Genomic DNA, 27,141 nt, shown 5'->3' on the forward strand with positions numbered 1-27,141 from the left:
TTTTGTACGAAGTTTGCTCACGAAGTGAAACTCAAGCCTTCCTATGCGCAGTAGCGAAGCATGCAAAAAATATCACGGAGTCCCTAATAGAACGATAGAATCATTCCTCTTCAAAACCCACATTGCCATGCTCCAAAATAGAACTCCTTCTCCAAGGGAATCTGGGCCTGTCATTGGGAAATTTGATTCCTGAGTGAGGACCGAGGTAGCTCCTAAACTTGGTGAAGAGCGTAGACGAACGAAATTTGTTCTCTTTGTAATCTATACCTAATAATAAAGGGAGAAGTGTTTCCCTGGATTGGTCCGTTTCGTCCTTAGTATGTGATTTCGTCCGTCCTTAATCCCTTCGATCTCAATCTCAATTGCTAAAAACGCGTTGCCTCAACTTCCAACAATCCTGTATGTTGCTCCTAGGCGTGGCCCAATTACGTCCGTGGCTCACATCGAGATAAATGTAACCGATTCCTAATCAACCCCGCAATCAGCGAGATAAAAGGGAAGCGCCATCTGCCCCGAAACGCAAGGAGTAATTCTCCGTCCTACGATCGCTCTTCCTGGTTTCCGTCGCGTATACGACGTGGTTCATGAACCGAGACGTTCTCTTTTTTAGATTTCTGTGAGTCAAATAAACGGTTCGTCCGTCGACCGCAAGATCATCGATTCGAAAAAAAAGCTCTTGATCGCGGCGACAGCGGGCCCGACTTGAGCAACCGCTGGAGCAGGTGCGTCACGGCGACCATGAGTTTCTCTGCGCCTTCTTGGGCGTCCGCGGCGCCTCACCCACGAACGCCCCGTTCTGGTCGGCGCCCGCAGCTTGAATCACCGCACAAGGAGAGGTTTCGGCGGCACTGTCCTGGTGGGTATCCAGGGAGAAAAGCACGGTGAAGGGAAGGGCGCCTCGCGGCTGCAGCAAGAACATGGATGGGCCTGCAGCAGGCCAGCTTCCTGCTGGTCGAGCCGGTGGCTGCTGGTCGAGGCCGGGAGATGAATGGTGTGGCCTCCACACCTGGTGAAGACCCCAAGAAGAGATGACCGTGGGGTTGTTGCCGTCGTTGTTCGCGGATCCGAGTTCAGCATTAGATCGAGTTTGCCAGGCGGGTGGTCTGAAGCTGCTCATGTACAGGCGTGAGAGTTCCACGGATGTAGGCATGATGCCCAAGTACTGTTGTCTCCAAACCGATCCCTGCCTAACCGTGCACAGATGAAAAAAAGAAGAAAGAGGATTGCTTATGCCGTGTAATGTAAGAGAATAAGAAGAAAAAAAAGCTCCTTTGATGATTTCAGTAGCTATCAAATACGATGGATTATTTCAGATGCTTGCACTGCAATATGTATGCAACTTAACCCATATACGAGAGCCTGAAGGTGATTTCGCTAAAAAAAAAAATTAGTTGGTTCAGCTCAATCTTTATTTTGCTAAGGTTTAACCCCATTTTTGTTCGAAGTTACTTGGCTAAAATTTCAATGTTAAAAGAAGGATTTTTTTTTTGCCAAACAAAAATATACATCCTACAAAGTTGGCCTCCACCTAATAAATCCAGAAGCGGAGGTCAAAAAGTGCACCCTTTTGCTACAAAATCGTCCGGGGCATGATTACTAATCCTTCTATCAGCTAGGAGTACTAATACGAGATAGCTTGCAACAGTCTCGGCAATAGCTAGCTTTGTTTCGATTAAGTCGCTTAACAAAATCAGCTTTATACATCCCTTATACCACCACATTTGTTTATATTGGGGCTATGTTACACTGATTGACTAATTTTGGGGCAAAGTTTGATTTGTGAGGACAATTTAAAAGTTAGGTTTTTCTATCCCAGTGCAACGCACGGGCTTGTTTCCTAGTCCTACATAACTTGCCTAACCGGCCGGATCTGTTTCCTTTTACTCCCTCTATCTAATGAATATTCTGAAAAAAATAGCTCTACAAAGTAATAAATATGGTATACACATGTGATGCTACCCACTACGAAGGTAGTAATGGAGAGTAGAGCTTGAGGCTCCACCTGACCACAACCTGAAAAAGTTATACTTCCTCCGTTCAAATCAAAATAATTGCCATTTTCAAGATCATCACCTCTTACACAATATTAAAAGGATGATGTTGACTTGTATAAGTAATCTCCACCATTTAAAAACTTCTGAAGATGAATCACAATGCATAAGTAGCAAGCCTATATAACACACGGAGCCTCTCTCAATTAATGAATTTAGGACGATGCTAGGCGGTGCGCGGTTACTGGTTTGTCTTCTGGAGTGCTCCCCCTGTCGGAAAGGGGCATTTCCGTAAACAGAAATAAGGGACCACTTGAGCACGTGGCCAGTGTCAACGCTTTCCGAAAATAGATTTGTTGTGCCCACTACGCTACTTTTCACAGCCGAGGACGAGAACATAATCTAATTACTGCCTGGGCACCATCCGGTCTTACGGCGTGCGCGCATGTCTGGCGCGTTGGATCACGATCAAGCGGTGAGACGATGCCCGCTGACAGAGTCAGGACAAACGCGGTGCCTCGTCGTAAAGGCACAGCGATCTCATCGATCTCATCTGGTCCCCATTCGGCCATTCCCCACCCTCACCCCCACTGCCGACGAACTCGGGCTCACTGAGCGGAGATGGATGTCGCCCTCAAGAGAGGATCCCGAGGTTCGCGGAGGAAGAACTGGAGCCCGTGATGGTGCGGATCGCGCGGCGCTCGCGGTCCCGAGTCGAAGGACGGCCATGGCGTTGAGAGGGCTGAATCGTGCGGCGTCGGTGCTACCGATGCAAAGAGCGAGCGTCATGAAGTTGGTGGTGGAACGGGGTGAGGAGAAATCGTACTTCTGGACGAGTGGGAGCAAGTTGGCCTGGATCCTGGCCATCCCCGATTCAGTCCATACAACGTGAGCCCATGGATTCATTCGATTTGTTGCTTCCTAATTACTTCTTCTCTTTTGCGATTTGTTGCTTCTGGACATGGATTCATTGGATTTCAGTTCTGATGTGTTCCTACTTATTCATGTTCTCAGTCATTTGTTCTTTGTCCGAAAATCGTTGCTTAGAAGTTCAATAGGCCAGATCTGCACATCAACATACAGTCTATTTTTTATTTGTTCGTGAGTTTGAGGAATCTGATGTAACAATAGTCATTTTCTACATCCAGAATCGTGGAAGAATGTGGTAATAGTAATTTTCTCCAAATACTAAACGTAACTTTTTTGCTACTATTATGTAATTTTACCTAGTTTCTTACATCCCGAATTGTGGGAGAAATCTAACGATAGTAATTTTCCCCAAATTTACATATAACTTTTTTGCATCTATATGTAATTTTACCTATTTTCTTACATCTCGAATTGTGCGAGAATTGAACGTTATCAATTTCCCCCAATCTTACATATAACTTTTGCATCTATATGTAATTTTACCTATTTTCTTACATCCAAATTCAACTTCTATGTGTACCTTATTGCTACTTGATGTAATTTTTATCTTTTTTTTACATCCAAAATGTTGAAAGGATGAAATTATAAAGCATTAGTAGTATGATTTTTTTGTTTGATTCTATACTCGTTCATTTTTTTGTTGTATACCTAATAATAAAGGGAGAAGCGTTTCCGCGGTTTCGTCCGTACGGTAGCTGTCGTCCGTCGTCCGCTCGATTCGTCCCGCATCGTTCGTTCTTGGTTCCGTCGTTCAGTTTGACTCTCTTTCGTCCCGTTGCCCTGCTCGTGCATGATTCCAGGAAGTGCAAAAACGCATACGTCTCAATCTCGAACAGAGTCCTATCCACTTACGTCTCAAACAGATTCCAATCTGAACCAGAAAACCGTAGCTAGCCAGGGCTTTGGTCTGCAACCCTGCATCGTGTCTCTCTTTTTATATATGTGCTTGGTCTTCCCAGATCAGCTTGTCGCATCTAGAGAACTAGAGAGAGAGAGGATCGCCTAGAGAAATTGAGTAGCCCTGGACAACTCTCAAGCCAGCAACAATGGACATAGGTTGGCGTTTCCCCGTGCTTTATGTTGGATTCTGAGCCAAAACCTGAGCGTGCGTGTGGGATTTGGGACCTGACCTGAGTCGAGACGTGTATGAAAACGGCGGAAGTGGAGGGTCGCCCAGAACAGATCAGCTTGCCGCGAAGCTTTCGTCATCCTCCAATCAAGTCGCACCTAGCAACGAACTTCGTGAAGACCTACCGGGCTAGATCATAACGCTGGAGGTGGAGAGCAACAATACCATCGACGACAAGCGGCGTCGGATATCCGCTCAACTAGCTGTGCTCCTTCGGGGATGAAGATCTAATGGGGAGTCGAAATTTCTTTTTTGTTTGCTGGGATGCCAATGAACGATGCGACCAGCTGCGCTCCCGTGTATCATCATCAAAGTCCTCGCCTCCCTGCGCGGGGGAACACGGCCGGCAGGTGCTCGGTTGGGAGGAGTCTAAGTTGTCCCAATCCCAGGCGGACCGTACCGCAGGGATGACAGCGAAGGGCAGCGTCACGCTGGTGCTCACGTCATAGGAAGCGGCCATGGAGGGGTCCTGCACTACCGGCCGCAACGAGGCCAGTGCTGGTGCCTGGTGCTCACGTCGTAGAACACGGCCATGAGGTTCCTGTATGAGCCGGTGCATATATATATGTTGTTGTCCCGCACAACAGAGGATGCACTGACTGTGGTTGCACTGGTGAGCTTGCAGCCATCGTGCAAAACGGCGGTCAGGGAGGCCGCCGCATTTGTGGGACCAGCAAGCCCTACCGCGCACGCACGATACCGCGCAGACCTGCGAGGTCGAATGCATGCACTTGTAAGGCTCGTCTGCAACTCTACCGTATCTACATAAGAATATACAGCTTGAGTCATCTGATTTGATTGCAAAGGAAAAAACCTCAACCTTCTTTCTGGATAGATACGATGCAAATCAGAAAAATAAAAGGTAGGAGCAAGTTTATTTTTAAAAAAATGCTTTATGGTGGAACAAAGGGAACTAAATATGACGTGAAATATTTTTTTTATCAAAAAATGAGGTGAAATATAATATGGGTGTGCCTATGTCTGAGTTGACTGAGATTTTCTTAAGTCTCAGTCAACTCAGAAAAGTGCAACTACAGTTCAAAGAAAAGTGCAACTCGGTTCAGTTGCACATTTTTGCCAGAAAAGTGCAATTGCACTTTTTTAACAGAAAATTGCAACTCAAAGCATATTTTTGTAAGTGACTTTGACTTAAGAAAATCTCAGTTGACTGAGACATAGCAAAACCAATATAATATACTACTACCCACATCTCATAAAGGATGTTTCAACTTTGTCTAAATTTGCACGTACATGCAAGTTTAGACAAAGTTAAGACATCTTTTATAGGATCTAGGGAGTATTTCAAATGGTCTAAAACAGCTTTCTTAGGTTGTAACCATGTATTTGTCCTTTATTTATCTACAATATGTATGTGCCTTTACGACGAGGCACCGCGTTTGTCCTGACTCTGTCAGCGGGCATCGTCTCACCGCTTGATCGTGATCCAACGCGCCAGACATGCGCGCACGCCGTAAGACCGGATGGTGCCCAGGCAGTAATTAGATTATGCGATGAATTTAATCCTACAGCCGCACCATGAAGCAACTCTTTCAGATTTTGTCATCATTTGTCACATTTCATCCAACCAATGAGGTGTAGCTACAAGCCTCTACATACATAACGGCAGCACTATTTGGCAAGAACATGTACTATTCCAAAGCAAATTTCAGGACACATAAAAAACATGCATTGGTCTTTTTCAGATGTTTTTCTCTTTTCCTCGAGCTCTATTTTCCCTTTTTTTTTATCTACAGTAACTCAAATATAAGCAACCAGAAATAATTCTTCAGGCAAATATTGTCACTCCCTTGTATTCGGGTTGCGACTTTCAGGAAAAGCATAGATTTCATCAGGATCCATTTTTTTATTATGGCAGTAGAGCACATAGGACTGCTGCATGAAGCAATGGAGAATCAAATATTTCGACCACACCTACTAAACAGGTTAAAGAAGTGGAGTATAAAGGAAGCATCTCAAACTAATAGTAAAAGAACTCACCATAATCACCTGGTTTATGGAATCAATAAAATAGTCAACACCATTACTGATCCTGAATGAATTCCACCTTCTCTAAACTTTGCTCAAGGTGCAGGTGCGACCCAATATCAGTAATCTTTGCAGTAAGAATCAGTATATCAATTACCAATGCATTGGTTTCAACAAGAATCCTACAGTTCACCCCATCATAAAATAATTCTCATTGCTAATTCAGAATATGACGATGCAATCTCTAGATCATTCCCACAAATAAATAAGTTTCAAAACATAAGAAAAGTTCGACCATCCCTACCCTTGACACAACGCACACACACGCTAAGACGAAACTAGAAACAGGTGCTCCATCCAAACTGATGACTGTTCCACAAAACTGCACCTGTTTCGTTTATTACTGACTTGATAACCTAGCAGCAGCAGCCACTACAGCAAATGCATGCGCTCAACGTACGGATTGTGCAGCCATTGATTGAGCGGCTCGCCGCATCCGATGAAGCAGCCAGTGTTGCCGCGGGCAGTGAAGAGCGGGAACTGGAAGAGATGCAGGAGCTTCTCGATCGACTGTCTAACCAAGGACGACCCGGTGACCCTGCTCCGCCTTCCCCAGCCGGTGACGATGTCGATCCGTTCAGGGCAGGACCCCATGACGGTAATCTGCCTGTGGAACCAAGCAAGTGTCCTGGACAGTGCGGTCACGGCGGTGCCCTCCGACATCAGGTGGAGGTTGATGAGCCAATAGGACGAGCTCTTCTCTATCACCGAGTCCGGGTACACATTCTTCTGGGCGGCCACCTCCCATATGAGGCCGGCCTCCTCCTTGAGGCCGGACTTATGCAAGAAGTCTATCACGGCGTCCATTAAGCCCCTTTTGCTCTCCCTGTCCTCACTGTGCATCATGTCTAGAAAATACCTGGTGTGGTCCTGCACATTCTGGCCACCAGGTTCCGCATCAGGCAAATACAGCAAGAACATGTGGGCCGGATGTCCAGTGGTTGCCATGAGCTGGCAGCATAAACCCATCTGTGCATGGGAATCCGTACAGCAGCTGAGCAGCAAGGTGTATGTCTGCAGAGACGGAACAAGTCCCTGAGCAAGCATGTTCTGGAGCACGCTGTAGGCATCCTGAAACCTGTTTATCTTGAGGAAAGCACTCAGGAGGGAGTTGCAGGTGGGCACGTTAGGCTGCAGACCGTCCTGAAGCATTGCATGGTACCATCCTAGCGCCTTGTCGACATTGCCAGCTTTGCCCCAGAGGTCCACCAAAAGACCATATACAGGTTCATCAGGAGCCCAGTCGCGCCTCATCTCAAGGAAGACAGCCTCGGCCTCATCCAGATGGCCGCAGTGACCAAGAACTTCCATGACAATGCTGTATGTTATCTTGTCGGGACGAAACCCAGCAACCTGCATGTCTCTATACAGCTTCACGACATTGTCGTAATTTCTTGCTTTCGCTTGCAGCGCAATTATTATGTTATAAGTAACAAGGTTAGGTGTACAGCCATTTTCAATCATCTCGCAGAAGAGCTTATAAGCAGCTGCCAACTGACCACCTTTGCCAAGGCAATTAACCATGGCACTGTAAGTGAAAGTATCTGGTGACAAGCCAACTTGTTGCATCCTGCCATACAAATCCATTGCTACATCCAGATAACCTGCTTTAGCATGGATATCAATCAATGTACAATACGTTACCCGATCAGGCTCATAGCCAGATTCCTCCATTTCCTCAAATACTTTAACAGCCTCCCTTAGGTAATTTGCACGACCATATGCATGTATTAATCTGTTGTAGGTTACCACCGTTGGCTTGCAGTGAACTGTGTTCATCTCATCAAGAAGTTTTCTCATTGTACCAAACTGCCTGGCCTGTCCAAGGATACCTATCATGGTCGTATAGGTATGACCATCATGCTTGAACCCTGGTTGCCGCTTCAACCAATCAAAGAAACCAAGCGCAATATTGTGGTCACGAAGCAGCTTCAGTACTTGATTAGCCTGGAATGCATCTATCTTGCAATGGAGATTATCCAGAACATGTTCAGTCATGGGACCCCATTTCATTTGCTGCAGGGTATGGTAATACTGTTCAACTGTCCGCAATGACTTCAATGATTTTAAGTTAGACCCCTGTCCTCCACCATGGGTTTTTATTGTTCCCATAGGGCCCTGACCTACAGGACCCTGAGGTTTGTCACACGGACCATTATAAACAGCTGGAGCTGAGAAGTTTCGAGTTTGAACTCCAGCCCACCTGCCATCTGAATTAGGACTATTAGAATGGTGACTTGCTTGGATCTGACCAGGGTGTCTTTGATTCCTTACTTGTGACTGTGAACTAGACAATACAGCAGATGGCCCTGAGAAATTCTGCTTTGACTTTGCATATCCAGATCTTGAGACCCCCTTCCCAAAATCATTTTGCATGGAAGGGGCACAAGGCATATTTGCCTCTGCATAGCTATGCTGATTATGTGCTTTGTTATTAGACTGCTGGCCACCAGATAAGGGCTTGGTAGAATAGTTGGCACCAGCCTGTGGAGCTTGCTTAATGCTTCCATTATTTGAGGACGATTTCAGATTTACCAATTCAGAATATACACCAGCTCCTGCAATTCCAGACTGAGAAATGGTCTTGGCAGTCTGCTTAGATGGCTGTACATAATTATTTCCTAGAACTTGATGATTACTAGGAGGGTTTCTTCTGTTGCTAGATGCTGGCTCCTTGTCTGGAGATGAGGTGGAAGGACTAACATGAACAGCTTGAGGCAGGTATCCAGTAGCACCACCAATATGCTGTGCAGGAGGAGGCTGAGCCTTCGCAGAAGATCTGCAGGGCGACTGAAACTTTTGTTCATTACCACTCACAGACTGCCTCTTTGAACCACTAGTGTCATCCTCAGGGCATGTGCACGAAGCTCCATCGGCACTACCACATCTCGACCCACTAAGATAGAAGGACCGTGCACACTGGGATAGAGTGCTGAGTTGCTTTGCCCTCAACATGAACTGCAAGAAATTCAAAGCGTTATTGAAAACTAGAACCTTGTATATTATGGCATCTACAGGAGGTCCTGCTTTCAAAATTTTGATTAGACTATACAAGGTCGTGATAACATTACTTGGATGAACTATTATCATATAAGGCACAGAATCATAAAAACAGTATCAGGTCATAAGGAATTAGGCTATAGGGAACCATAAAAGAGATATTATTAAGTGAATATGCAAAACACAAAATTATGGTGCTTCCGCTTTGGAGATTAAGAACTGATTAATACGTATTGAGTAATATATGTTCATGACAATCTAACTGCATGCTAGTAATGTTTCCCCTCATATATGATACATATATTTCATCATTGATTGCATCCAAGAAGACTCTTCTCATTAAATTGATAAGCAAAATAGAATATAATTAGGCAGACAAGGTGGTATTCAACTAGAAACAGTATACAAGCTAGATATGGTGTATAAATGGGCTACAAGCCTACAATGATACTTCTTGACCCATTTCTTGTGCTTATATTGTCAAATCTTTATTTTTTTAAGAGATAGTAATATTATGTGCTGTGAAAGAAATAAATTATTGTTTGAGCAACTGAACAATATAAATTACTAGCATGAATAAAAGTAAAAATAAATGGTGGCAAGTCATACAGGGTAAATCGTTCAGCTACAACTAAGTAAAGTACTACCATTGTTAATGGTGGAAAACATGGAGAGAGAGAGAGAGAGAGAGAGAGAGAGAGAGAGAGGGAGAGAGAGAGAGAGAGGAGGGGGAGACGTACTGGTTAATAAATAAATCAATCTACAATTGCAACAATGCCTATATATGTGGGACTTCTAACCACCGCGGATATCCATGTGACCCCTCAATGGCACACCTGCAAAAGAAGCGGTTAAAATTAGTGTATTGTTATATGATGCTTAGGGTCCATAACTAGTTGTATATTAAATTAGAAGAATGAACTCAATCAGTCTAGTAGATTATTATGTACAGCAGAAGGAGTGCCTTGTATAGTTAAGTCTTAATTTCAGAGTAACTGTTTTACCTAGCCTACTTTTAATGATCAGGCATACTGAATTCCAAATCTAAAACAAAATAATGAACATGTAATAAGTTTGATTAATCAGATCTAAATTCAGTTCTTAGTGGAAGCCATCTTATTAGGATTTGAAAGTGGAAAGACTGCAAGGAGACATTACCACCTGAGAGAAAAAATGTTTATTTTTTGAGAATGGACTGAAACAATTTTGCGTGTGCCCTTAATGCACCACCCTGACCGTACAACACACTTTCACAAAACAATTCATTTCCTTCTCGGCTCAGACTATCATTAGAAACTCTAAGACAAGCTGTTTACTTCAATATTGGTCAAACACAAACGGAAATAAATATTTCCTTTTGGCATTGTTAATGTCAATATTGGCCAACTCATAAACTGGACTGGCTAAATGAGCTCAAGCTTTAGTCAGCATACAAAGACAAGCTGTGAGGGAGCTTTTTCTGGCTTAGAAGAGGCTTTCTTCAGAAACGGAGATTTAGTGCCCATGACTTATATGTTTGTTCTGCCAAATGGTTATCTAAAGTTTGTAGATTTACAGACTAATTCCAAAAGTCACCCAGGGTTTGGTAGCCTATTAGAAGGTTTGTAGTTGGAGGAGGGCTTCTTAAGGATAAGTCCAGAGTTAAGACCCCTACTTTACCTCGGCAACATATGTAGCCATAAGGCAGAAAAAAAGGTGGCACTGAAGCAGGCGAAACAAAATCTGAAACCAAGATTGTTTCCAAAATAACAGGAGTCGTTCTGTTACATCTAATACTGGCTTCGCTTAACATAAGCCCTAGTACTCCTACAGCATGGGTAGATATATCAATTGGTGAAGGAATGCATAGTACACCAGTAATTCCAAAATGGTACACGAGAGCTGGATGCAAAGGGGGAAAGGGCCGATTTTTTTTTTGTTGGAGACAAGAACTGGCCCCTCCCTGTGGCTTGTGAGGATCCAATCGCTTCCTTGCACAGGAGTGCCCGCAGCGGGGATGGATTAGGGCTAACGCGGTGGCGTGGGTTGTTGGGGCGTTGAATCGCAACCCCGGGAAGAAGAGCGAGGGGTGGCGGCGGCCGAGGGCGGCCGCGACGCGCTATCGGCCGACTCCCCCCAACATTACAAATTCCCTTCCGGTAACAATGTATGCGTAGAGAAGCACAGCGAAAAGAGATCCTTTTTCCCTCACCTTGGTAGGAGAAGAGCATCCGAGAGACGAGGCCGCCCCGCCGCCGTGCCGTGGGCCGTGGCCGGCGCCCCGGCGACGTCGCCTTCTCCCTCCCTCCCTCCCTCAATTACTCCTGTGGGCGGCGGCGGCGGCGGCGGTGGGAGAAGCTTGGAGGAGAAGGGAGGAGAGCGCGATTGAATTGGGGGGCAAGAAGAGACCCGAATTTGTTTGCGTGCGTGCGAATTCGGGATCCGGCCGGAATGAGCTCGGCCGGACGGGTATCTTTCTTGTGCTGCTGCAGGGTGGGGAACGGTGGCCGTTAGGGAAGGAGCGTGGCGGCAGGAGGGGCTTTGTGTAAAAAAGCAGGGGACAGGCAACTTCCTACGCAAGTCAAGATTGTCAGCTGCCTCCTCCTTTCTCGGACCCTTCCATTTTATCCCAGAGATCGTCGTTGATACTATCTATCGCCATTCGCCGAGCTAAACCATATAAAATTGAAAAATGCTTTATTTTACTCTACCTTGGACATATATAGTGGAGATACTACCTCCATACCGGTTTATTACGATATTACACATTTCGAGAAAAAGTCTAACCATTAATTTCGATCAACAAATCATGAGATACATACCAAAAAAATGTACCATTAAGTATATATTTTATATTTTTGTTGATCAAATTAGTAAGTTAATTTTTTTTCTTAAAACGTGTACTCTAACAAACCATTATGAATGGAATATTAGTTTTGAAACATTTACTTCTTTGTAAACATGATTTTTTAAAGCTTGTTATGTCTCGAAACGTATTAGTTCTCTCGCTTCGAGACACCATAAGCATTATAAAACCACGTAAAGTAAAAAAAAAGTAGTGTATCTTGTAATATGAAAACGCATGTGTGAAATTTCATCCAAACATGATTATTTGGGGCCTCCACAAAGAAAAATGTACATGTATTATTGATGTGATTTCGTTTTGTAGTGTTTACGTCGAGAAGAAATGTCAATATCGATATTTTAATATAAATTTGCATGTGCTTTATAGTAGTAAGTTTGTACTTGAAAGTCAAAGTAAAACTAAGGTCATACACACTCTCAAGTTACTGGGACCTACACATTATTGGTTGCTTAATTGGTTAGCAATCAATCCTCTACTCTTTTGCTTAAATGTCATCAGTTAAAACTTCGCAACTCACAATATTGCCTGAAAATATATGAAACCTGAGACGATGTATACAGTCTGATGAGTTGCCGTTGTATCGGAAACATATAAGAAAGCACATGAACAAACGTGTGCATGTGTGCTGGATGGGAACGTGTGTGCGTTTCTCAGGACGTGTGTTACGATTTTAGCCGTGGGAATTTGGTGGCTGGCGATGAATGAAAATCCAGAAGATGCAACCGAAACTCGTGACAGGAAGCAAAAACAAAATAATAAATTTTATATAGATAAAGAGAAGTAAAATAAATCAATAAATGATGATGTGTCAATCACTGGGTGGCGTATATTCCTCCACGAGACCACGACCCATTTAATTTGGTGGCGCACACAACACGTGTGGGACATGACATGACCAGAAGGAAGGATACTTTGGCAACCGTATCCTTTACAGAACATGTTAATATTGCTAAATCATTTCTAAAAAATAACGGATTGGTGTCTTTTCTTGTTCTTTGGACGGACATAACACAAGTACAGGAATCTGCAGGGAGAATCGATGACATGCCTCCTTAAGCTGTGGAGGTCAATTTCATTCGTGAATTTTGCCGAAAGCCTGAGGTCAACGACCCAAAGACATGAGGCTGGTGGTAGAGGAGGAGCTTTACCGATGTGCATAATGGCGTAAGCGAAGTCGTGCCACCTCCCCTCTCTCCTAGCTACTCTCTCTCTCTCCCTCGCCGTGTGTTTGTATGTGTCTCGGGTTGGAGAGACCGAGTGGGAGTTTTCTGAACTCTATCTATATGTGTTTTTCTATTTGTTTTCCCAATTTTTTCTGCCACACATCGAGCATCGATCTTATCACCCTTTTCCACCCTTGCACGCGCCGCGCAAGCGCATGCAAATTGCTTAAGCACATGGCCTTGTTCCACGTCGAGCCCAAGCAAACACTCATGCCAGAAGGGAGGCGTAATGCTTCTGCTTTGCTAAATGTTCCACCTAAGCGAGATTAAGGGCATACTTAATTTTTTCTGCATTGGGCATCACTTGCAACTTCAGAAAATAACCCCTCCCATTGGTTTTATTCATGTTTGATTTAGATCATTTGTTACAACCGAACCAACCTTTAACTCTTTTTGCGGGTAACTTGAATTTTAAGTTTGAACTATTGTTGTCACTTGAACTATTGTGGTATTGTGTCATGTTGAGATGTGATTTTTTTTGTAGGATTGGCATCTCCAGCGGCGCGACGCAAACGGACGCTGAGCGATCGTTTGTGTCCGCCGTGACCGGAAATGCGTCTGGCACCACCTCCAGCGGCGCGACGCATAGTGACCGGGCCGTCCGTGGAGACGCAAACCTGGCCCAAATATGCGCCAGGTTTGCGTCTCCGCGGACGCTCGGCCGTCGCGGAAACTGTCCGCGTTGGGTGCATCCGGGCCCGGTCGGTAGTGAGAAGGTAAGCAAATTATTTTTTTCATTACTATTGATTGGCCAAAAGGACCATCTTTACAGAGATGGTTAGTCGAGTTGACCTAAAACTACAACGGCCGTACCTACTCGCCGTCGTGCGGCCTACACCGGCCTCGGTTACTCGCAGTCGCGCGGCCTACTACTGGCTGTAAGAACAAGATCTATATCCCTTGTTTTGTGTGTTTGATAACAACACTCGAACAATTCTAACCGTGCACAAAGTTTGTCATTGATAGGTTTGCAAGGTGGACGGTGCCCTCGCCGGACACACTATGATCAGAAGACCGAAGCGTAGTTCTTAGGCTTTCTGGTTTTGTGTGTGTGTAGCGAGGTAACATGGTAGGAGAGGAAAGGAAAAAAGCTGGTTTAGCCAAAGCGGAACTACCGGTACCAGGAGCGGTAGTACCGCTACCCCTACTGGTACCGCTCTGAGTACCGCTCTGAGGTTTGCACATGAGATAGTCCCACAGTACTCGTTACAGTACCTGTGCGGTACCATGAGCGGTAGTACCGCTGACGGTACCGCTCAAGTACCGTAATGCGTTACGGCAGTACCGCCGTGGTACCGCTTCGGTACTGCTTCGAGTCCAGTAAGGTTTGGACCCTGTTGCGGTACCTCGAGCGGTACCGCAAGCGGTAGTACCGCGATGTGTCCACGTGGATAAGTTCTGTGGGGATTCGAACTCAGAGCGGTAGTACCGCTTCCCAGAAGCGGTAGTACCGCTTAGGCAAAAACAGCACATAACGGTTGGATTTGGAGGGACCTATATAAAGGCCCCTTCTTCTCCAGCCTGATTTAGTTCTTCTCTCTCTCTCTCCTCCATTGTTGCTGAGCTCAAAGTAGAGGGGATCTCCCCAACCATCCAACCAATCTTGCCCATACTTTGAGGAGTGGTGGAGGAGACCCCGATCTATCATTCTACCGGAAGAAAGTTCGCCAATTCGTGGTACTCCTTAGTGGATCTTGGTGGTAGGGTTCCTCTTGTGGAGCATTGGAGAAGAGTTCCTTTGGTGGAGCATTGGAAGGGTTCCTTTGGTGGAGCATTGGAAGGGTTCCTTGGTGGAGCATTGGAAGGGTTCCTATTGTGGAGCATTGGAGATGTGGAGCTATGGAAGCTAGCTTGGTGATGTACTAGCTCTATAGGGTGTTGGGAGCATCCTTGTGTGTGGAGCTCGCCCCAACCTTGTGAAGGAATCACCGCCTCGACCGGTGCCTTAGTGGAAGAGGGGGAGCACCTTCGTGGAGCTCTCTCGAGGAAGAAGGTGAGGCCTTCCTTCATGGTGTGGCCGTCTAGTCTCTTGTGTGAGACTAGCACCTCCTCAACGCAGACGTACTTCCTATTGTGGAAGGAACTGCGGTAAACAAACCTCGCCTCGTCTCCGCGCCCTCCGGTTGTCTCGCTCCTTACTCTTACTATCTTGTTGTTTCCTTTACTTGTTGCACCCTTCCTAGTATCATTGTAGGAACACCGCTATCGCTAAAGCTATCACCTTTACCTTCCGTTGCGCTAAAATTGAAAAAGGCTAAAACTTGTCGTAGCGCCATTCACCCCCCCCCTCTTGTTCGCTACGATCCATTCAAGTGGTATCAGAGCGGGTTTTCTTGCTCGGGCTTTACCGCCTAAGAAATGGCCGAACAAGAGGTGGTTGTGAATGGAGTCCTTCCCGGTGAGCAATCATCTCCATCATCAATTGCCGATAATACTCCGGCTACTTTGGATGACCTCAAGAAATTGGAGTCATCCATCATATCTCAATTGAAGGCTATGATGATGGAGTTGATTACTCCAAAATCAAACTCTTTCATAGATGCTAAGAGAGGTGTCAATGTTCTTCGACCACAAGTTAACACTTTTCGTTGTGTTGGAGTTGTTGAGCAATCAACAAATTCACCTTTGGAAAAAGATCTTGAGGATGTTGACACCTCATCAAAAGGGAAGGATGAATCTCCGGTTACGGGACAAATAAGAGATAATCACGCGGTGTCTCCACCAAGTGATTATGTCATAGATGTCCCAATACTCATGCCTTGCATTTTGTCGCATGGTTCACCACCATTACTTGAATCTAATAGCTTTGGAGAGTGGAAATTCTTAATGCATTCACATGTGCGCAGTGCCTCTACCGAACTTTGGCGTATCATTGAAGAGGGATACTCACCACAAGATCCAATGAACTTGACAAGAAAGGAAGTGGTGGACGACCAACTCAACGCCATCGCCATCAACATGATTCACTTGGCCGTTACTCCCAAGGACCGCGCTCATATCCGCTCGCTCAAGACCGCCAAGGAAGCTTGGGATGAACTTGACAAGCTCTTCCTTGGAAATGGGAGCATCCAATGCTCTCGTTTTAATGAAGTGATGGCCAACGACTTTGTCATGGAAGAGGGAGAATCGCCCGAAGAGATGTATCGGCGCCTTATTGCTCTCGCCATTCAAATGCGAGATCTTGGAGCAACATTTGTGGATGACCTTTGGATCAAGAAAAAGTTCTACAATGCTCTCCTTCCTTGGAGTGGAAACAAGAAACGAAACTCAAGACCAAGAAGCTCTTGCTACAATTGCGGCGACAAAAGTCACTTCGTTGGGGATTGTATCTACGAGAGAAGGGACTTAAATGGTGGATACCTCATTCGTAAGAGCAAGTTTAGATCTCTCCCCAAAGGGCTCTCCAAGCTAACCTCCAACAACGACGTCACCAAGATCTCCTCCACCAAGAAGCCTAGGACTAACATGCTTGGAGATCAAGACCATATGGTAGAAAAGGAAAGGCTTGAAAAGAAGGAGGAATTAGAGATTATCTCTCTCACCCAAGCTTATGAAGAAGAAGTGTGCATGCGTATGACTCTTGAAGCTAGTGCTCTTATTCTTGAAGACTTTAACAACTCTCTCATCTCCCAACTTATCAAGGACCGGGATCATGCTCTTGGTTGGTTGGACAAGCTCAAGGCAAAGAAAGATTATCTTGAAGAAAATCATGAATGGTCAATTGAGGATGTCGCAACCTTTGCCAAGAAGAAAGAAGATGGAGGTCCTAACTCATGTTGTGACAAGCTCCTTGACGAAGTTTGCTTCTTGAGAAAACACAATGCAAAATTCTTGGAAGTCATCTCAACTCAAGAGGAGGCCTTAAATGAATACTATCGCTTGAGTAAAGAGAAGGTGCAATGTTGTGATCATGAAGAAGAGATTGCCACTCTCAAGAAACACAAGGCCAAGCTAGTTGAAGTGAATGAGAGGCAAAATGAATCCTTGTTGGAGTGGATCCATTTGAGCAAAGAAAATGCCACTTGTTGTAACCATGAGGATGAAATTTCTTATCTTAAGAGAAGCAAGGACAAACTTATGATGGTCAAGCTTATGCAAGATGAAGCCATAGAAGAATACAAACGCTCAAGCAAGGATTACATTTGTCGTAATCATGAGGACGACATTGCCACCTTAGAGAGACACAAGCATTCACTCTTGAGAAGGAATTCTCTTCTTGATGAAGCTCTATTGGATCGTGAAGATGAAGCTAACAACTTGAGGTCCGAGATTGAGAGTCTTCAAGTACAAATCCAATTCTTGGAAGGAGTCATCGACGCCTATGAGGACTTATGCAATGAAGGAGAAGTGGCAATCATGCCAAAGAAGATCGAGAGAAGAAGAAGGATCAATGAAAAGAAGAATGTGAAGATAGGGCCCATTGAAAAATGGGCTCCTATCTCTAACTCTTGATCCATGAAGGGGCCTTGCTTTCGGAGATGCTTATTGGGTGGTTAATCTTGAAGCCACAAGTCTTATGTCTGGAAGCAAGGAATTCATTGTCGTCATCAAGTCCTTATATCTATCTTTCTCAAGATGACAACACAAGCAAGCTTAAAGGTATTAGAGCCTTGACAAGGTGGTAATCAAGTTCTACCTTGTCAAGACTCTTACATATGCACTCTTTGTTCATTGTTTTACACTCTTGGGTCTTTGTACATACTATTATGAACATGTTGTGGTTCTCTTGTGGAGCTAGTCTCTTCAAGAGGCCACGGTCTAGGACTAATGGAATTTGCTTCTTTGTGTAGAGATTGTGTTTTGTAGGAATTGTGTTGAAGAAAATAAACCATGATGAAGTTTCTCAAACAATTTCAATACAAATTCTATGACATAATTCCTGCAAGAAGAAGCAACAATGGAGTGGAGTTTATGCGCAAGATCTTGGATGTCTTCATTGGCAAAGAAGGAATCCACTATTTGCTCCTAGCCATACTCTTACCCTAACCTCTTAGGGTTGCCGGAAGTGAGAGACAAACCCAAGAATACGCTCAAATATGATGATGGAGTATGAGTCTATTGTGTGGTTTGTGGTATTGAGTGATGAGACCTTTCGATGGACATGTTAGTTCTTTGGAGGAGGCGAAGTGCTTCTTGTGAGAAAGGAGATGCAATTCCCCCGGTTACCATAGGAAGGATGGGTGTTGGCTCTCGCCGATCTCAAAAGCTACCTTCTATGAGTGCCGGGGAAGGACGAAGTTCCACCTATGTGGAGCCATCTACACCACAAGGCCAAGTATTTTCCATTGGACAACCAAACGCTAGATCACCTCTTCCACAACCTCAAGTTCGGCATCAACAACAATGACGAGGACCAAAATCATGATGAAGATCAAGGAACCTCACAAGAACCTATCCTCTTGATCTATTCTCGCCGGGGTGCTAAATTGTCAAGACTCTTTCATAATTCAAGCAAAGTACAAGACATACTCAAGAGCAAGATATGATGGGGTCCAACGTATAGCAATCCCAAGTATCAATTCTTCCCAAATGTGCCCGACAAGACAATGGACTCACTCTCTATCGATGATCGTCAAGGTTTGCCTCTCTACCTTTGTGCTTCTCATCCGGACATTGTATCATAAGTGGATACTCATACCACTTTTGTGCCATATGTCTAGATGTAAAGCACACATGAACATAGGGGGAGTGCGGTTTAAATTTATTGAGCTATCCCTCCCCCCATGATGCACAAAGAAAGCCAAAGCATATGCTATTCGTCAATTAAGTGACTATGAGCTTCATGTTGAGTTGTAGTCGTGAGTCCTAGGTCTCTACGCGACTTCACACTACCAAACTCTTACACGGTGGTTTCGGCCACCAACCTCCCCCTTGAGGAGTTTGTGTTCCTTTTGTTTTCTTTTCTCTTCTTGTTTTGGTTTTTCGTTTCTTCTTTTCTCTTTGTTTCTTCTTGGGAGATTCACCCAAGCTTGGTTTTTCTTGTTTTGACTCTTGCAAGCTTGGTTGGGTAGTACCTTAACAGTTCCGTCATCTAATCCTAAGCCATCAACTATCTCCTGAGCCAACTCAGTCTAAAAGCACAAGTCTACACCAAAATCTGAGTGTTTTTGAGTTTGGAAGCCGGTACTACCGCTTCTCAGGCCGGTACTACCGCTCTGGGGCAGTTATCTGACGAAACTAAACATTATCCCCAGAACGGCACTACCGCTCTAAGTACCGGGTAAGTACCGGTAAGTGGTACTACCGCTTTTACGAGTGGTACTACCGCTTGCATCTTTTGACTAGAGGTACCGGTTGGAGTCGGGTTTCACCCCAAATCACCACATTTCCTCTTCCACCTCAAGTCAACAGCTCCTCCAAGCTCAAGACCTCGAGGAGATCGGCCCCCGATCTCCTTTTCCAGCCGCCGCCGGCCAAATCTCCTCCGTGGAGAAGCTTCCCCACCTCCTTCTCCGCCATGTCCTCCGGTATGAACCCTAATCTCTCTCTCTAGGGTGTGTTGAACTCCCTAGATGCATAGGCTAGGGTTTGATGGAGTTGTATGGTGGAGAAGCTCTCTTGGAAGCTCTACATGTGCGGGGATACTAGCTAGCAACAATGTGTGACACTACGAGCTGATTTGCCATGCGCCCAATCTCGATCTAGATGTGCTGAGCTTGAGCGGTAGTACTGCTCGTTCACGAGCGGTACTACCGGTTCAAGCGGTACTACCGGGTCGAAATTGCGGTACTACCGCTTTGACTAGTTTCACTAATGTTGCTTGTTAGTGTTCTCTTTGATCTTTAAATTCGTGGCTTGTGCACTTACCCTCTATTCCCTCCCAAACCTTTGCTATTCACAGGAGCTCCTAGGACCCGTGGTGGCAAGGTTAAGCCACCCTCTCGTCGTCATCGGGATGAAGACGAGCAAGAGGAGATTGTACCGGCAAGAACCACCAAGCGACAGAGGGAAGCAACAGTTGGCGCAAGGGGCCCAAGGGGCCCTCAAAGATCAATGGTTGACATCAAGAAAGGCCAGTTCATGGAAGTACGAGGGGCCAATCCTTATTTGCTACCAAGAAACGCTCATCAATGCCCCAATCACTATTTTCATCATATCAACCAAGAGAGGATCTACAATGAGGTCTATGGGGTCAAAGAGTTCAATTGCTGCCCCCAATACTCCATCAGCATGGACAAGCTCAACTCTAACCTCGAGTACTTTGGAGAAGCACTTGAGATATGCGAAGAACAAGGGCTCATTCCTCTGATGACCTTCTCTCATCACTACAAGTCTACAATAAAGAGGTGATATGTCAATTCTATGCCACTGTAGTGTTTCTTGAGGATGAGGGAGGCTTTCGCTCTTTCAAGTGGATGACTAGGGAGCATGTGATGGAGGCCACATGGGAGGACTTTGCTAGAGGAATCGGTTATGAGCTCCCCGAGAATGACTTCAACACCTTCTGGATTAATCTCCAAGCCAAGCCAATGGCCAAGGAGAAAATTGCCAATCTCTACATTCGAGGGAGGATGTTGTGTGGTAGCACTAAAGGCCTTCTCCCCGTCTACGACATCATGAATCGCATCTACCGCAGCACCATCAACCCCAAGCACACCAACCATGATGAAGTGCATGGGTTCCTTGTGAATCTTCTTGTGCGTACTCATGAGATGAGGGGCCGCGGCAAGCAACTGGACATCATGGACTACATTTGGCATGAGATGCGTGACTGTGCCTTCCTTCGCAAGCTTCCTCAATACGGGCCTTACATCATGAAGCTTATTTGTCTTAAGTGGGATGAAGCTCACCGCGGAAATCTTATGGAGCAATGCCACCCCATCACTATCCACAAGGAGAAGAGTCCTCTTGTCAAGAACCATGATCTTCCAAGGTTCGGCAAGGGAGCTCCCAAGGACAAGGACGAAGAATCCGATAGTGATGACTCCGACTATGTGCCCAACTCTGTCAAGACCAAGGGCCTCTTCGCCAAGCTCACCGCTCGCCTCAAGAAGTCTTTTTGCTTCAAGAGGGACCTTGAAGATAGGATGTATCAAGCTCACCATGACAACAAGAAAATCCGCCAACGCCAAAAGGCGATGATGAGGCATATGCAACTTCCTGTCTCCGAGGGCTCCGAGGACAACATCACACCTCCCGGTGAGTGGAAGTCCAAGGTTACTTGGTCGAGTTCCGAGGACTCCATCCCTGAGCACATTGTTCGTCCCTCCCCACCACCTCACGGCAAGGGTCCTGCTCAAGACGACGATGATGAAGACAAAGATGAAGAGGAGGAAGATGTTGAGGATGAGGGCAATGAAGATGAAGACGACGACGACGAGGAGGAGGAGGATGATGACGAGTGATCCCTTGGGGCGTTAGCATGCTTCTTCTCCCTTTTTGGTGTCTCGATGCCAAAGGGGAGAAGTTGATCTATTAGGACGGGAATTTGCATGGGGATGCCAAGGGCTTGGTGGCTTCGTTTTGGTTCTTTCGGCCTTGGCATCAAACCTTCCCCTAGTTATTTGGAACTTTATTCGTATGTGTGCTTGCTACTCTATTTGCGGATCTCCCGATCCCCCGGTTTGTATTAAGACTTAATCATTCATAGTAGCTTAATGGTCTTCACTATGTATCCTTTGATTGGCTACGTCAATTCTATGGAGGCTCTCATTATTATGAGTTTGGTTTTTCTCAAGACAAAGGTATGAAAAGTTTTACCCAAACTCTCCTATATGCACGTATACTTGCCTCCATAGTATGCTTGTGCTACATGATCTTGTCATATGCTCTTTTTAGCACTTGTGCTTGGTTTGTAGAATCTAGGGGGAGTTTCTCTCTAGGATGTGTGCATTTGTATATAAATGCATATTCTAAATATGCACACATCTAGGGGGAGCTTCGCCTACTCTTGCAAACCAAATACCTTATCATAATATCCTATGAATTATTGCAAATTCGTGTGTTATCATCAAACACCAAAAAGTGGGAGATTGTAAGAGCAAGATCTATATCCCTTGTTTTGTTTGTTTGATAACAACACTCGAACAATTCTAACCGTGCACAAAGTTTGTCATTGATAGGTTTGCAAGGTGTACGGTGCCCTCGCCGGACACACTATGATCAGAAGACCGAAGCGTAGTTCTTAGGCTTTCTGGTTTTGTGTGTGTGTAGCGAGGTAACATGGTAGGAGAGGAAAAGAGGAAAAAGCTGGTTTAGCCAAAGCGGTACTACCGGTACCAGGAGCGGTAGTACTGCTACCCCTACTGGTACCGCTCTGAGTACCGCTCTGAGGTTTGCACAAGAGATAGTCCCACAGTACTCGTTACGGTACCTGTGCGGTACCATTAGCGGTAGTACCGCTCGCAAGCGGTAGTACCGCTGACGGTACCGCTCAAGTACTGTAATGCGTTACGGCAGTACCGCTGTGGTACCGCTCCGGTACCGCTTCGAGTCCAGTAAGGTTTGGACCCTGTTGCGGTACCTCGAGCGGTACCGCAAGCGGTAGTACCGCGATGTGTCCACGTGGACAAGTTCTGTGGGGATTCGAACTCAGAGCGGTAGTACCGCTTCCCAGAAGCGGTAGTACCGCTTAGGCAAAAACAGCACATAACGGTTGGATTTGGAGGGACCTATATAAAGGCCCCTTCTTCTCCAGCCCGATTTAGTTCTTCTCTCTCTCTCTCTCCTCCATTGTTGCTGAGCTCAAAGTAGAGGGGATCTCCCCAACCATCCAACCAATCTTGCCCATACTTTGAGGAGTGGTGGAGGAGACCCCGATCTATCATTCTACCGGAAGAAAGTTCGCCAATTCGTGGTACTCCTTAGTGGATCTTGGTGGTAGGGTTCCTCTTGTGGAGCATTGGAGAAGAGTTCCTTTGGTGGAGCATTGGAAGGGTTCCTTTGGTGGAACATTGGAAGGGTTCCTTGGTGGAGCATTGGAATGGTTCCTATTGTGGAGCATTGGAGATGTGGAGCTATGGAAGCTAGCTTGGTGATGTACTAGCTCCATAGGGTGTTGGGGAGCATCCTTGTGTGTGGAGCTCGCCCCAACCTTGTGAAGGAATCACCGCCTCGACCGGTGCCTTAGTGGAAGTGGGGGAGCACCTTCGTGGAGCTCTCTCGAGGAAGAAGGTGAGGCCTTCCTTCGTGGTGTGGCCGTCTAGTCTCTTGTGTGAGACTAGCACCTCCTCAACGCAGACGTACTTCCTATTGTGGAAGGAACTGCGGTAAACAAACCTCGCCTCGTCTCCGCGCCCTCCGGTTGTTTCGCTCCTTACTTTTACTATCCTGTTGTTTCCTTTACTTGTTGCACTTGTCCTAGTATCATTGTAGGAACACCGCTATCGCTAAAGCTATCACCTTTACCTTCCGTTGCGCTAAAATTGAAAAAGGCTAAAACTTGTCGTAGCGCCATTCACCCCCCCTCTTGTTCGCTACGATCCATTCACTGGCCGCCGGAAGGGCTGACGCCGTCGTTGAAGCGGGAGCGCTTCGCGCACGCCGGCGAACGGACATCTCGTCCTGCCACCTGCGCCGTTCGAGGGCCTCGGCCAGGGAGCTGTCCCACCACCTGCGCCGTTCGAGGCCTCGGCCAGGGAGCTGTCCCACAGGGCCTCCGCCTGGGCGAACGCCACCTGGGTAGCCGCCGCCAACGCCGCTGCCTGGGCCGCCTCCTCCTCCGCCGCCGCCTGGACCGCCGCCGCGTCCTCGTTCGCCTGGGCCGCCGCCTAGATGGCCGCCACGTCGGCGATGAAGCGGGCCCTGTCCCTAGCCGCCTCCGCCACCGCTTCGTCCCTGGCGGCGATGGCGGCCTCCAGCTCCTGGTTCTCCTGCTCGACCCGCGCGGGAGAAGAGCCCCTACGCTGGAGCGATTCCAGGTCGGAGCACATTAACCCCCGAGCCATGGCCATCACATAGTTGTGGGCTTCCTCCTCCGCCACCCAAGCTCGACGGCGGCCGGGCATCCCCGGCCTAGGGACTCGAAGGACGCGAGCGGAACCCGCCGGTCGCCGGCGCACTCGAAGCGGCCGGGCACGGGGGGGGGGTCGTCGTCCGTGATGTCGTGGATGACGACGTCCGCCGGAGGGGCCACGATGGCCGCCCGCGCCTCCGCGAGCTCGGCCCTGACGTCGGCGAGCTCGGCCATGGCGTTGGCGATCTCCGCCCTGGTCGCCGGGAGGCGCCCCTCCGCGCTCTGCCGCCTCCACCACCGCAACCTCCACCTCCACCGCCGCCGCCTCCAGGTCCAGCTGCTGGGCCTCAACGCCGGCGGCGGCTACCTCCTCCTCCTCCTCCCGGTGGAGGTGGGGGCACATCTGAACAACGTGCTCCCAACTAAGGTTCTGCCCGGCCATGGATGGATTAGCTTGAGGTGTGCCCGTCGTCCCCGCCGGTGTCCACCATATATAGCCACGGCGGGGCGGGAAACGACGTTCGCGCGCAGGTCGTTTCCCGCGTACGCGAAACGCCGGCGAAACTTGCCAATGTATTGGGCACGCGCGGGAACAGTTAATCGCCGGTGGCAGTCCTCGACGGAACGTGAAACGCCATTAGCGAGCTTGACGCTGTCCCCGGTAAAAAAATACGTCCGCACCGCTGGAGAAACCCAAGCAAACGGTCGCGCTAAGCCACACGGTTTGTCCGCGGGCCGACGCAAGGACGTCCGAAATGCGTCGGCCCGCTGGAGATGCGCTGATGACCAAACCGTCTCCCCCCTCGTTTCTCGATCTGAGCCGGCGCCGCACCAAAAGCCGAAGAAGGCAGCGGAGGGAGGCTGGCCGGCGGCGGAAGCGGAGGAGGCTAGCAGGCGGCCGAGGGAGGCGAGCAGCAGGCAGCGGCTGCAGGAACTGAAGCAGAGGAGCAGCAGTGGCATGGAAGAGGAGCGGCGGCAGTAGCGGCACCGTCCACGCAAGGGAAGAAGAAGCAGGGAAGAGGAGCTGCAAAATTCAAGGGATGTCTCACAAATTCCCACAATTCCTCGTTTTCTCTCACACCCACCAGATTCTTCACCGCATAATCCGAAGCAGCCGCAGCTGAGGCCCCGAACACGGCTTCGCCGCCGCCACAACAATTCCATCTCATTCCCTTGCTGTGCTGCATCTCGCCAGCGGCCTGACAAGCTTAAATGTCATTTCCGTCGAAGCTGCTACCGCCCCGATCCGCATATTACTCTGCTGCGCCCAAAACCGAACCATCCTCGGCGGTATTCTGGCGTGTCAGGTGTTGCATAGTCGTGTACGAAGTTGTCTTCCCCTCCGACCCCGACGCTCTCTCTGCCTTCTGTCTTGCCAAATCAAGCAATACTACCTGGCATCGATTAGCACTGGTACTACCGCCTAATAAGAGGACAACGGCGATCGTAGCAGCAAGCGCAAGAGTACGGCGCCGAATAGTGAGAGGTAGCGGCGGCGCTCCTTGTGGCAGCAAGCGACGCTGCCCCCCTCCCATTTGCTGCCACTAAGCCGCGGCCGCCCGGAGGTTCACCTCGCCGACTTCCTTCACAAGTTCGCCCTCTGGTACTACATCTAAATAGAAGGTGAGGCCCAATTTCGAGGTGAGGGTAATTGGTTATGAATGCATAGATCTGGTCCTCTGTTTGCAAATTGAATATGAATTCCAGACATAGACTTTGTTCGCAATGTTCTGTTAGCCTATGAAAAAAGTCGTCTTTTTTATGTCAGTAGGCTATTAAAATTGCGGTGAACTTGTGAGAAGGTTGTGAGTTCGGTTGGTTACTAAGGAGGTTAATTGACAACAATTTGTCCATGGTTGTTCAACGGTTTCCAGATATCGATGGTTGCTTATACTTCGTATGGTTATGGGGGTCAGGGGGTGTGACTTTCTTATTATGCAGATGCTCATGTAGAGTAGTTATTAGATTCATCTCCAATACAGAAGTAGTTTTTTTGAAACGAGGCAAATAAGCTTTTGCCTTATATTGATAAAGGAGGAGGAAACAAAGGTTTGGCTTACACCAACAAGAAGGAAAGAAAGGGGTAAAGAGAAAAAAACCCCAAACGAAAAGGAGAAAAAAAATAGCCCATAAGCTCCGCGAGATTTTTAGCGCCGGCTAGAATCCAGTCCTTTGATTCCTCCCTGATCTTGTGCATGATGACCGAAGGCAATGAAGATTTATTGTTGAAGACTCGCTCGTTCCTTTCCTTCCAAATCTCCCAAGCGATGAGAATAATGCCAGTACGTAGATCTTTGGGAGAGGAGGCAGGAGTCTTGGCAATGTCGTGCCAGTATTCTAGCACTTTCGGTCTTCCCAACCCCAGGCATCAAATAAGGTCCGGGCAAGACAACGATGAAGCCGCAGCGGACCAGATCCTCCTGGAAAAATGGCATTCGAAGAGCATGTGATGCGCCGTCTCTGGGGTGCATCTGCAGAGCTAACATGTAGGTTGGTGAGGCCATCCACGTTTCGGGAGCCGGTCAGCGGTCCAGAGATGGTTTTGAACGGCGAGCTAGGCGAAGAAGCGACATTTCGGGGGAGCCCAAGTTTTCCAGACCAAAACAGAAGTAGTTATTTATATGGTTAATAAGGATAGGACTAGTGAAATTAATTGTTACTCCCTCTATCTAAATGTACAAGGACACTCAACCTTGTTCACTTGTCCTAAGTCAAACCTGTTTAAGTTTGAACAAGTTTATCAAAATGATATCAACATCTACAATACCCGGTGTTGTAGATGCTGATAAACTGGTCAAACTTAATTGGGTCTTTTTTTTTCGAATTGAGGGGCAAAGCCCCCGATTTCATTAAAATGCAACCAGATAAACAAGGTGTGCCCAGGTCTCCATTGTTCCAGGAGTTCAACATCGCCAACCATACAACTCCACAGACTACCAACTACCCAGATAGCGAGCTAGCAATATGAACTCCATATCTGAAACAAAACACCGAAACCAAAAACTAAAACATCAAGATGCCAAACAGAAAAACATCAGCTCCTTGTTACTCTTTTCATTATTCCCTCTCTGTTGCTTCTACCT

At 47.0% G+C, this 27,141-nt stretch overlaps 1 protein-coding gene across 1 annotated transcript; it reads right to left on the reverse strand.

Moving 5' to 3' along the window:
- Window positions 1-6,233: 6,233 nt before the first annotated feature.
- LOC124701730 (pentatricopeptide repeat-containing protein At1g74750-like) lies at window positions 6,234-11,533 on the reverse strand. Its single transcript, XM_047233822.1, has 3 exons — window positions 11,288-11,533; window positions 9,837-9,932; window positions 6,234-9,054 (listed from the first exon to the last, which is right to left on the reverse strand). The coding sequence occupies exon 3, from the start codon at window positions 9,049-9,051 to the stop codon at window positions 6,469-6,471; it is 2,583 nt and encodes an 860-aa protein (XP_047089778.1). The 5' UTR covers window positions 9,052-9,054; window positions 9,837-9,932; window positions 11,288-11,533; the 3' UTR covers window positions 6,234-6,468.
- Window positions 11,534-27,141: the final 15,608 nt, after the last annotated feature.

This window comes from Lolium rigidum, chromosome 3 (assembly GCF_022539505.1).
Source record: "Lolium rigidum isolate FL_2022 chromosome 3, APGP_CSIRO_Lrig_0.1, whole genome shotgun sequence".
In the NCBI taxonomy this organism is placed as follows: domain Eukaryota; kingdom Viridiplantae; phylum Streptophyta; class Magnoliopsida; order Poales; family Poaceae; genus Lolium; species Lolium rigidum.